This window comes from Bos indicus x Bos taurus, chromosome 2 (genome assembly GCF_003369695.1).
Source record: "Bos indicus x Bos taurus breed Angus x Brahman F1 hybrid chromosome 2, Bos_hybrid_MaternalHap_v2.0, whole genome shotgun sequence".
In the NCBI taxonomy this organism is placed as follows: domain Eukaryota; kingdom Metazoa; phylum Chordata; class Mammalia; order Artiodactyla; family Bovidae; genus Bos; species Bos indicus x Bos taurus.
In genome coordinates, this window is record NC_040077.1 from 100,904,138 (window position 1) to 100,916,412 (window position 12,275).

A 12,275-nucleotide genomic window follows, 5' to 3' on the forward strand; every position below is an offset into this window, starting at 1 on the left:
ATTATTCATATTAAAAGTGATTTTAAAAAGTGATTGTAAAAAAATAAAATAAATAAATAAAAGTGTACTTCAGATTAATTAGAATTGTGACAGGATGAAGAACAGGTATCAAATGGTACAACAGGTTATTTGAGACAAGTAGGGAAAGAGAAAAAAGGTTGGTGTAGACACAGATAAGGAGGGGGTTGTGGACACAGATGAGCGAGGTGAGAAAGAAGCTGGAAAGAGATGTAGATGAACTATGTGACATAATGAGAAAAAACAGGGAGTGAAGGGAAAAAAAGGCCACTTACTCCCTACACTGGGATATTCCTCTTCCAAGAAGCACGTCCACTTTGACTGCTCTAACAGCCAAATAGCCCAGGTCTCCCCATTCTGATTTCTGAATGTATAATATTAGAGTTAGAAACTCTCCCATATCATTTGCAAAAGCTGTGAGGGTCGCCATCTCTTCAGCTTTTATATCCACCAAACCAGAACCAATACATGGCCAGGCCATTGAGATAACAGGGGCTTTATTCCCATTCCCTCTTGGTTAAATTCTCCTCCTTCCCCATCAAGGGATTTCATAAAACCCTCCCAGTGGAGACAGCCTGATTCTGATCCCAATTTCCATTAGCTCAGGCACCATGACTATGCTGTGTAACTATTGTTTCTTCAGTGACAGGCTTACCTAAGGACCAGAAGAGCCCCAAACATACACCCTTACCTTACTTCATTGCTATCTTTGGTTCTTCCTGTGCATTTAAAAATCTTGCTTCTTTGCATATGTTCCAACGGGTCAGATGATCAGGCTCATACAGCTGTTTTAAGGGCTTCTAGAACAAACAACTCAACACCAATATGGGCAGTAAATGTTTTTACTGTTTTGAGGGATTTGTCCTGTGCCTGACAAAACGTCAAGTTAGAAGCAGTTGGTCTGATCGAAGACATATTTTAGGATGAAAGAGCAGCAGTAAAAAGAAAAAGACTGTTTTTCTCAGACTGAGCATGTATCTATTTTCTGGGATCTCCTTTCACTTTCTCTATTTTAATATGGAATTATGGGCACATTATCCTGTTTGTTAATTCCTCCTCTGCCTGATAGGCTAGTTTATGGAAGCATCTCCCTCAAGTTTTGTGTCAAACCACAGAAGGGGAGCAAAATTCAGTTTTACCAGTAATTATCGTTGTTGGTTATCTCCAGAGAGAAGTTAAAAAAAAAAAAAATCACATGGGAAACTGTCATGAGGGCTATTAACAAAACATGAGGTTTTGTTGAATGTTTCATGGATCCATCTTAGTACTCCCTAATAGCAAGAGTCAGAGTTGCTAAAATGCTAAAAATGAACCTCTTTCACCAGATGGCTTGCACCATTGGGCTTGAGCATGTTGATAAAAAGCCTTACAAGCATATCAAGATTTCAATTATTTATCCTTTCTCTGATGCTACTGCAATAGAAAAACCAAGAACAAATGGCAGGCTTAAAATTTTTTTCATTTTGCTTTTGTCAATACTATAGGAGAATCTAACATTTCTGGCTGATCTTGAAGGAATTCTTCATAAAGTTAACACTGGGAGTAATTTATTAAATTCATCTTTTTTTCTAAAAATTAGTATTTTGGACGAAAGGTTGGTCAATGAAATAATATTTCATTTGTAGTTTTCCTTCTCTGTGGCATGTGAAAGTGAAATTTTGGGGGAATGTGATAAATATCCATAAAATTCTAATACTTCTGAAGGAAAATTTTAATAGCCATTTCAAATGTGATGGTAGACTTTAACATGGCGTGGGGGATAAATGATAGCTAAAGCTCAATAAAATGATCTTATAATCATATGTGCTCTTTTACATTTCCAGTTATGGGGACATTTGTAACAACAAACTTCTTGTGTTAAAACATATTTGTAAAATCTGAAGCAATTATGACTCATGCAATGGTGGTAAAACATGAAGCAGAACAGACAACCCATGTTTGCCAATGTGACTGAACAATCTTTATGACTTAATCCTTGATTTCTTGGTCTGACTCCTAAGAAAAGCTGGTTTTGAATATGGTGATTGACCATTACTTGGACTGCCTGTGTAATTCACCCTGTCCTCTGGAGCAAGTCACAGCTTTCTTCCCTCAGGGCTTACTTTTTTCTTCTATAAATAGGGGATAGGCTCTGACATATATAATTTTAAGATTTGTTGTAAGGGTAAAATCAGATATATATGAAATCTGCCTGAAGAGAAGAGAGATGTCATCCTTAACCAACCGTAGGTTATTCTGTTTTCTGCTCTAGTAGACTACACAGTAGTGATGGAGGTTTCTGATTTCATGCATCCACTTCTCAGGGTCAGGTAGTGTGACACATACATACAATGGCAGTGATAACTAAAGCCTAATAGGATTCAAGAGTTTTCTGTATTTGAACAATGTGCTTGTGTACAGAATTTTCACCAGAAAGTTTTTATAGCAAACTTTTTATGTCAGAAGTTTATTTTATTGGTAAAATATTAAATAATATACAGAATTAAAAACTGCACTTACACTTCTGAGAAGAAATAAATCTTGGACAAATTATATGCTTGTTCCTGAGATTCCCTAAATTTATTCCAGTAGCTGTGCACTCAGACAGTACAAACCTTTATAATATAATCCTTTTCACAAAGTATTACAAAGTTTCTGCAGCTTCTTTAGTTGTACTCACATACAAACACACACTCACACATGCATATTACAACACTCATACACGTATACACAATACCCACATACATGCACAGAACATGTATGTGTGTGCATTAAAAACAAATGAAATACAAGTCCCACATTTTAGTCTGCAGTGATAGAACTGTTAGTGGAGGTCTCCAAATTGGTGTATAGCAGGGTGACTTGTCACACAACTGCAAAGACTGTTTCAGTATTTCCATAGTAAACCTCATTTTCTGAGGTATGGTATTTGAGCCTTAAAAAAACTACATTACACTGAGCAAACCTGACATACAAGGTCTGGAATTTTAATTTTACATATATATTTATATATATATATATCTTTTTTAAACAATAGTTTTTATTTTCCCAAATTATTAGTTTGAAAAAAAATGAGGTTTACTGGTTTGACCTATCTTTTCTTTTCGCTTCTAAAACTTAAAATATCCTAGAAACTGTCTAAGCAATTAGTTTTTAAAGTAGTCTAATTACCTTTGGTATTGTTAAAGAAAAAAAAATTCTAAAATGGCCAAGACATATACTGTACAAATGCAGTAACTGCCTTTTAAAAAAATGCCAAAGAAATGTTATCTTTTTAATCAAAATATGTATTTACATTACAGCAGTTTTACTACAGGGACACAGATATAAAAAAAGAAAATCAGAATGCTACATATAAATATGTAGGATATGAAAAATATCTCTTACTTAAGTTGTATGAAAACAGGAGTGCTCCAAATATTTCTTAAAAATTTTCTCCAATAGGTGATAAGTGTTTAAAATTGAGCTAAGTGCTTTACTTTTATTTTAAAGTTCATTTCCAAAGGAGAAAAGAGAAATAGAAAAAAATATTAGGTTCTTAATTTAAAACACTGGACAACGGTCTAAGAAAAAAAATTCAGTCTCTAAGAATTTCAACTTTAGGATACATTTCTCAGGCTAAAGATTACTAATTTCAACAAAAATTTAGTCTAAATAAAGATACCATGAGATTAGACCAGTGGTTTCCACATTCTCTAATCTTTTGACTGTGGTGTGTTTTTCTTTTTGCTTGTTGTGTCCTTTAACATACCATAATTTTCAAGGGTTTCTTTTTGTTTTTAACTAAAGAAAGAATAAAAAAAATAACCATCGTTTTTAAGACTTCAAGGAAAGTATTGCACTTGTACAGAAAGTAAAGAAAAACATCTTTTAAACTAAGTAGCAGAAGCAATCGCTCTGGGACTGCAAATAACACATGGTCTAAAAGGTTCAACTATTAAGAGCAAATGGGGAGCCTGGAGAACCCACTCCAAACCTGGAATATTATTATAGTAATGTTAAAGCATTTTCTCCCAGCTGGGAGATAGTTAAGACTTTTTGCTTTAGATTTTTAACATCTTTCTAAATTCTTGCAAAAAAATTGTTTAATCTCTCATAACACGCATTTTAGGAGAACAACCAAATCAGAACATAAAATCCAGCAAGAAAGGAAGGAAACATATCATGTTCTTATGATTACATAATCTCTGAAGTCATATTTTAGATGCCCAATATTTGAAAGTGAAAGTAACACAAGAGTTATATACCTTACTCATTTTAATTCAACTACTTTTTAAAAAAATAGAAAACTACACTTGAATATAAAAATATGTCAGCAGATTATACAGCCAACAAAAATAATACACAAAAAATTAAGACTTAAGAGACCTATGAACTGGAAATAAAAACTTGACCTAATCCTCAAACTAGTAGGGGGAAAGAGAGGCAGAGACAATGATGGAGGGAACATGGACAGAAAAAAGAAAGGAGGTGGTGAAAGCAGGCAAAATTTAAGAGATCACAAAGAACTTCGATACACACAAGGGGACGTGATTTATGTTCAACATCCAAGAGTATACTTGACAAGTCAAAATGTTTTATCACAGTTTCAGAAACTGAACTACTTAAAAAAAAACAAAAACACAAAAGAATAACAAAAAACAAAACCCAGAGTCTTTCCCTTGTTACAGTGTATTCATGAAAAAAAAAAAAAAAATCCATTTCCAGTAAATTAAGTAGAATCCTGGTAAGTGCATAGTTGGGGAATCAGTGACCTCCACCCATTGAAGAAGCTTTTCTTACTGTGTGTCACTTGAGGTAATTTAAAGGGCCAGATTAACTGCAAACTGGCTTATCGAAACCTATAAGAAGTTTTATGCTGTACTTTATGTGGCTTAGCAGAGGGCCTCTAAATTTTATATTTTATTCACAAAAAGGACATCTTAGAAAACTAGTCATTCACGTACCACTCTGTATGGGATACAGGTTAATTCACAATAAATTTATACAGAAAATATACAAATGCAATGTTATGGGAGAAAAACCCCATAAACAGAATTAGGAACTTATTTTCAAAGAGTGTGTGTGAAAAATATCCACAAACTTACAGTACAGCAAGAGAAAACTAAAAAGCTAGAAATATAATGTTACATAAAAAACCTTATGGAAATTCCAAAATTTTAGGTTTCTGCAATAAATGTAAAAATATTCTAGGTGTCATTATTTGGCCTAGCAATACACTATGATAAAAAGAAACACTAGCATATCACAGCTTCTTGGTCATATGACATTTGCTTTGAATAACAAGCAGCTCATTTTTTTTTAAAAGCTGTCATACTCTAACACATCCCTTGCAAGTAATACACAACCATGGTAGGAAATCATTTGAGATTATGCTTTGGAGAATAGCGATATGATATGACTCTTCAATTCTGTTTTGTTCAAGGAGAATTAATGGCCTGCTTCTTTACATCATTCCACACAACATTAACAGGTTAGAAGAGGATGTTCTAAGACTAGTAGAACACTAGACTATAGGTGAAATTCCAAAACAATACTGTATTTTATTGATTCAAAATTCCACTAATAAAGCCTTGTTTGATACTAGAACTTATTCTTCCTTAAAAACAAAACAAAAATACATACCATACCATAATGCAATTCACAGCTACAATTTCCCTCCACCTCATATACTACCCGCATAATCTTGTAATGGTGTTCAGAAATACTATCAAACTAAAAAGATAGCAACATCTGGTTTCAAAGCTTTCTTTTACTTTAAGCAGATGAGCTGAAAGTCTCTGTATGGGAAATTCCTCTAATGGTTTTGACCTAAGAACACGAAGATGAATTATATAGTAATTTTAAGTGATTTTTAAAAATGCATAATACAAGTGTTGTAGAACTAAACAGCTAGCCAACACTCAATGCATTTTAAAAAGGCACAAACATAAATAAATTTTATAAGTATTTGATACATTAAATTCAGGATCTTAAGACCAGTTACTGTATATTTTAATTATTTTGCAGAAACTGGAGGTTTAAAAACATTTCTAAGATAACTTTTGTATATATAAACTTCAATTTCACCCCCCTACTCTTTTCTTCTTTTGCCTCTGGGGAATTTTCTGTTTTAGAATAATTTTCATACAGACAATATTTACTGAAATAATCTATAAAATAGAATGAAAAATGATCAAAAATTGTAACTTATCCCTTTCTGTAAAATGAATAATTCAAAATTAAAAAATAACATAGCCAATACCTCCTATAATCTAAGTTCTGTCTTGAAATCAGGAGCGTAGAGTTTTTTATTTGTATTTTTGCAGACTTCTCTGTTCTTTTTCCATTCACTTTAAGGAATCAGTTTAAAGATAACAAAGTAAAACATCATTTTCATCGAAATGCCTTCACTGATGTAATTTCTGTCAAACATTTATAAAATATCATAAAAACTTCATGGTTTTGTGACGTCTAAGACTGAAACACAGAACCCATAAATAAAAACAATACCGAGCTCACTAAAACATTCTTGCCTTTCTCCATTTGCCAACAAGTAAAAGTTGAAAACTCTTCCTATTTAAGAGTAATTTGTGTTTCTTTCACTTTAGAGGTTATGTGAAATCAGCTTAACAGTTTTTTTTTGATTCACTGTTTTGATTTGTTCTGGAAGTACATAGTAAAGACTCAAGGTTTAAGTTGAATAGTTGTGACCACTCCTAAAGATAGACTAGTAACTTTAATATTTCTCTATACAGTCTGATAAAGTAAACCTATTAAGTTGCTCAGGTATTAATCATAATTTTAACTCTCTATAGGCTCCTGTAACACACCTGATTAATTCATGAATTTTCTTTAAAAGAATGTGTATGTATACTGCGATGCACGCACACAGCAGCTTGTACGTCTGTAGGGGATACAGTCCCTCCTTGCAGCCGGATGGGAATCCTAGTCTCTCATTCTCCCATTTTGTCCCTCCAGAAGATTCACAACAGAATGTTTCAACAACTTGAAATCTCTTCCAATTTGCTTATTGGTCACTTTCACTATTGTAAAAAGCCAGATTAGAATGGCTTTAAAAAAGTGATTGACCACTTTTAGAGAGAGGCAATACATATCTTTTAACATGAGCTGGATATAAAATTCTGGGCAAAATTAGGGCAAAACAACATGATGCATTTTTGCCAAACTGGAAAATCAGAGACTAACCCATTTTCATGCCCCTCAAATACTCTAATGTGAAATCTCACCTAAATAAGCTGAGCATATAACTGTTATGTAAAACTTGATTTACTTGGTGTCTGCCCCTCATATTTATTTTTAGGTGCAACCATCTTGCATATTTCCTTTTGTGAAGAAGCATGCAAATATAGCCATCCAGAGTTTCCCAGAAAGCACTGTGTCCACAAAAATTCTATCTAACCTACACATTGGAAGTGACCTTGTCCTCATTTGCCCCTGCTACACCCTAAGCCATCTTTATCCCTAGTTGTTTCTCCTATGAAGCTCAGAAAGTACAAGTAATCCAGTGGTGGAAACGTTTTGAAAAAAGATTTTCAAAAAGATGGAATCAGAAAGGGAGAGTGCCATTAGTACTGTCCTCAGGGGGTAATTCTACAATTCTGTAGGTCCACTGAATTCAGTTACATCCCTGGGCAGGTAGGCACATGATTGTTCATATACTGAAAAAAAATTAGTAAGCAGGAAAAAAACTCATAGATGATGCCAGCAGAAGTTCACACATAGCCAAAATTATGAACATATTGACTGCCATCCAAATGTTTCCTTAAATTACAGTAAAACACAAAATCACTAACCTTAAATTATTTACCTCCCTCCAAAAGGAAAAAAAACGAAATTCCAATTATATATGTGGGGTTGGGATAGATGGGGTATGTCTCAAAGACATGCTTCACCTATGAATAATACATTGTATGTTCACAATGTGGTAATGCACCCGAGCATGCAGGAAAAAAAGTGACAGTTGACATTCTATTTAAAACATTTCACATCTCCGATTTGGTGCTTTCTCTTAGATGTAAAGGAATAGTTTGGGTATTTCTCCAAAAATAATTGCCACAGAGGGCGAGTGAAAGAGAGCTGAGTTGTAACCATTTTTTGCCTAGCTCTAGCGGTGTCAGTGCTTAGACGTTGATTACACAAGTGAATGGCAAACTGAAAATGGGTGATGAACATTATTGGGGCCAGACCTGCTTATCCATCATAGTTCTCTAGTGTTGCTAATTCTCACATCATTCTGCACTAAAAAACAGTTTCAACATCCCACTGAATGATTTTTTTAGAGCAGTTATCACTTACTGCTTAATGTAATTTTAACATGCAGAAATGGTTATCAGACAATCCAGTCGTGGTCAGGCCTGTCCTCTCTAAACACAAGCAGCGAATTCTCCCTCCAAGTGGGCCCCCCACACATGAATTTAATCAATTTCACTCAGTTCCTCCCCTCTAATGCTGTTAAACTGCAAAGAAAAAACAGAACACCCATATAAATGAAATTAAAATCTGTCCATGAAATATGCCAACGTATACATGAATTAAAAGAAGAAAAATTCTTTAGTAAGGGACTGAGATTCATAAGAGCTTATATATATTAATAGTTTCATGTTTTCGAGACAGAAAAGTGTGGACCTGAACACTTTAGCTTGGAGGTTCGGTTGCATTCTAGACTCCAAGAATGGTAAAAATAAGCTTCTGTTTTATCTATAATGCACCGGTTACAAAGAAGTTGCTTTTTCCTTGTACCAAAAGTTGTAAATATTATTATTGAAGAAATACTAGAATAAATAGCCCTAGTTTCATAACCTTATGTGGTTCAAGTTACCATACTTGGGTCAAATTAGCAACTGCTCTGAGGAGATTTTGAAAGAAATAGCCTACAGCAAGATTTTTAAGACTTTCCACCAGAAGAATAAAAGATGAACAGACTATGGACAAAACACTGGGGGGTCAAAGCTTGAAAAATAAAACTAGTGAAAAGAGAAATACCAGAAAAGGGATTTCTGAGTGGGTTTTTCCCCCCTACTGTTAGCCTAATTATATTGATATTTTTCTGCTGACTGGTTAACACTGATTAAATGCTGATAAAGTGACAATCGTAAGCATACTTTTTAGAAAGGAATACGTATACTATGCTGCCATCACATTACAGCTGTAAAAGAAAACTTCCCAAACAAATTTAAGAAAAGCAGAGGTCCCTTCTGAAAACTACTGAATGCCTCTTAGCCACTCTTAGACCATATGTTATTCTGAAAACTAGATAAAAACACTATTTGTTAAAGGTGTTCAAAGTAAGGCTGCCAGGGTGTCTATAAAATGCAAGTCATCAAAACTATGGAAAAACAGTGCTTAAGTTTAGAAAAATAAGATCATAGGACCTCAGATGTATTGTAGCTGTCCTTAACTACCTGTAGTTTATAAGTTTTTCTATATGGTACAGGGTACAACATACCGTATTATAAATTCCACAGGGGAAGTAAACATAGAACCCACAACAACTACTCATCCAAGGAGTTATCATGGAAAATAACGTGTGTGTGTTCCATGATCTCTAGAGGAAAAGGAAAACAATTTACATTTTGAAACAAATTCTTCTTTGACCAATAAAATTACTTATCCCATTTAAAACTGTGAAAGTCCAACCCAGAAAATGCTAATCTTTCCTGCCTTTGCACAATCCTGAACATCAGTGGCAAATTAGAATCCTTAGATGAATCTTTATGAATCAAGTGATTTTTTTTTTCTCAAAGCATGATATACCTTATATCTATGCATGGCAGAAATGAACTGCTCTTAAATTCCCACACAATAAACAAGTCAAGCTGTTAAGGAACAATGTCCCCTGTCTCTTCTCTCTTCCGTTTCTTCCTTATTGTAATCAGGCAGAGCAAATGACACTGCGTCCACAAAATAAGAATTAACGACAGTAACAATATTTAAAAATAAAAAAAAAGGTATGTCAACATCTGAGGAAGGTGGGATTGTAAGTGCAGTATTTCTTCATGTGCAGTTCGTTACTTCATAGGGGTCCCCTTTGGAATGAAAAGGCCTAGTGGAATGTGTGCTCCCCTCGAACAATGTGTGATGAAAACTCATAACGGTCCTGGCTTCTGTAGCCACAGATGTTGCATTCCAGTGGGTCCCGGTAGCCATGGCAACCCATGTGAATGGTGTACATGACATGGTCTAGGAAAAGGACTCGGCAGTGCTCACACTTGAAGGCTCTAATCTGTTCACCTTCTCCATTGAAGACCTTGTAGATGTCCTTCAGTGAGCCCTTAGGAGCCTTGGTGGTATCCAAAGCCTTGACATCCTCCTTCATGTAAGCTGGGCTTTGTTTCCTCTTGGGATTTAAGGCAGGGTTTCCTTGGTAAGACTGGTGGTCATCATGGCTGCTTTCTGAGTCAGTAGAATCTAGGCAGCTATTGCTGGGAGAGGCCTCTCTTTCCTGGGGTCGACTCTTTGGTCTGATGAGAGAGATAGGGCCATCCATGTTGTTTTCATGACTATCGGAGGTTTCCCTGCTAATGGGTCTTTCTATCCTATTTGGATGATAGACCTGAGAATAAGCTGAGCTTATAACCGGGGCCACCTCAGCGATTGTGCTTGGCGGGTGCTGCATCAGTGGGTGAAGGGCCTCAGCTCCAAGGTAGGTGATTGCATTGTTGATGGCTTGGTCCATCATATGAGACTGCATCAGCTCAGCCTCCTTCTCATATGTTAAGTTCATATCAAAGTGAATGTCTGGGTAGCTGAATCGCATGATCTTTTCTCCTGAATGGAAGAGGGGGAGAAAAGGAAAAAGGGGGGGAAAAAAAGAATACAACACAATGAATAGCTTGACTAAGGATATATACGTACAAAATTAACTAATCACTTTCATTTTCCATAATATGGTGTATCATTCTTTAGATCAAGTATTTAGGCTCTTTAATTCTGCTGAGACTCACAAATACTCTTAACCTACAGAGAGGATTAGTAATAAAAATGTCACAAGTCATTTGCACTTGTTCTAATGCCATCATGAAAATTCATCTCGCCTGAAAGGTATGATTGAGTGTGTGTTATCTTATTTTCATTCTCTATCAAAGTTTCCACTTGTCTAGAGCTCAGAAACTGTAGAAGAAAGAAGAAATACCAGGTAAAAATAGTCAGAGATTTCCTTGTTTTTGCATATTTTAAACATCAGTGACCAAGCCTCAAAGATCATAAAAACGAGAGTGATACGGTTATAACACCTGTGTTATCTCACTATCATGTATGGTTAATTTGGTTGATTTAGCTGCTATGTTAGAGAAAGATTATAGACCAAATATATGTCATTCTGGAAAAATTTTAAATGCCACAATTAAAATACTTTTAACGGTTTAATTGATAAACTGAATGAAATTTAGGGCTATATAAAAATAGGGTATTTCCCAAAGCACTTACTTATTATAAACTTGAAAATGGTTGTTTCATTGTTTTGCTTCTTGAAATGGATAATCATTCATTTTTGCATCACCCCTTTCTTATTTAAACACATACGTTATTACTATATGAACACCCACTGTTAGTTTCTCTATATATTTTCTTGACTGAGAGAGATTTGTAGTTTTACTTTTTAACATTTACTTCAACTAATTTAATTTTACTTCAATATTGTATATCAACATAATATCTAAGCTTAACCAATTAAAGGGTTGGTGCATAAAATAATAGTTTAGGTTTTTCTCCTTCAAATATTGCCAGCTTTGGACACAGTATTTTATCTTTTAAAAATTCTGCCATTAAATCAGTGTGTTCTCCTACTAATGCTTACTTTGACTAACATGTACACTGATCCATAGAATTGTATTCTGGAAAAATACTTTTATGTGGCTAGTATTATTTCAGGTTTGAAGGAAGGTCTCCCAGATGAGAGGAAGGTAATGATCAGAGTAATGAAAATTGAAAAAAAATATGAGTAATTATTTCATAGCATACAATTAAGATATTACAGTGTCAAGAGTTTAAAAGTTAAGCTGTGCTGTGCTTAGTCACTACTCAGTAGTGTCCAACTCTGTGTGACCCCATGGACTGTAGCCCACCAGTCTCCTCTGTCCATGGGGATTCTCTAGGCAAGAATACTGGAGTGGGTTGCCTTTCCCTTCTCAAGGGAATCTTCCCAGCTCAGGGATCAAACCCAGGTCTCCCACAACGCAGGAAGATTCTTTACCGACTGAGCCACCAGGGAAGCACTGTTTAGAGGGTGTGACAACGATTTAGAGATTATTTATAATACAGTGTGATATGTGGTATGG

General features: G+C 34.9%; 1 protein-coding gene across 10 annotated transcripts in view; it reads right to left on the reverse strand.

Moving 5' to 3' along the window:
- Positions 1 to 2,434: 2,434 nt before the first annotated feature.
- IKZF2 (IKAROS family zinc finger 2) overlaps positions 2,435 to 12,275 on the reverse strand; it is a 185,871-nt gene continuing 176,030 nt past the window's right edge. For all 10 annotated transcript variants that reach the window (XM_027566714.1, XM_027566696.1, XM_027566655.1 and 7 more), the window contains one exon: positions 2,435 to 10,767. In XM_027566714.1, coding sequence (XP_027422515.1) covers positions 10,043 to 10,767 — 725 coding nt within the window. In that variant the 3' untranslated portion in view covers positions 2,435 to 10,042. The remainder of the gene's footprint in view (positions 10,768 to 12,275) is intronic.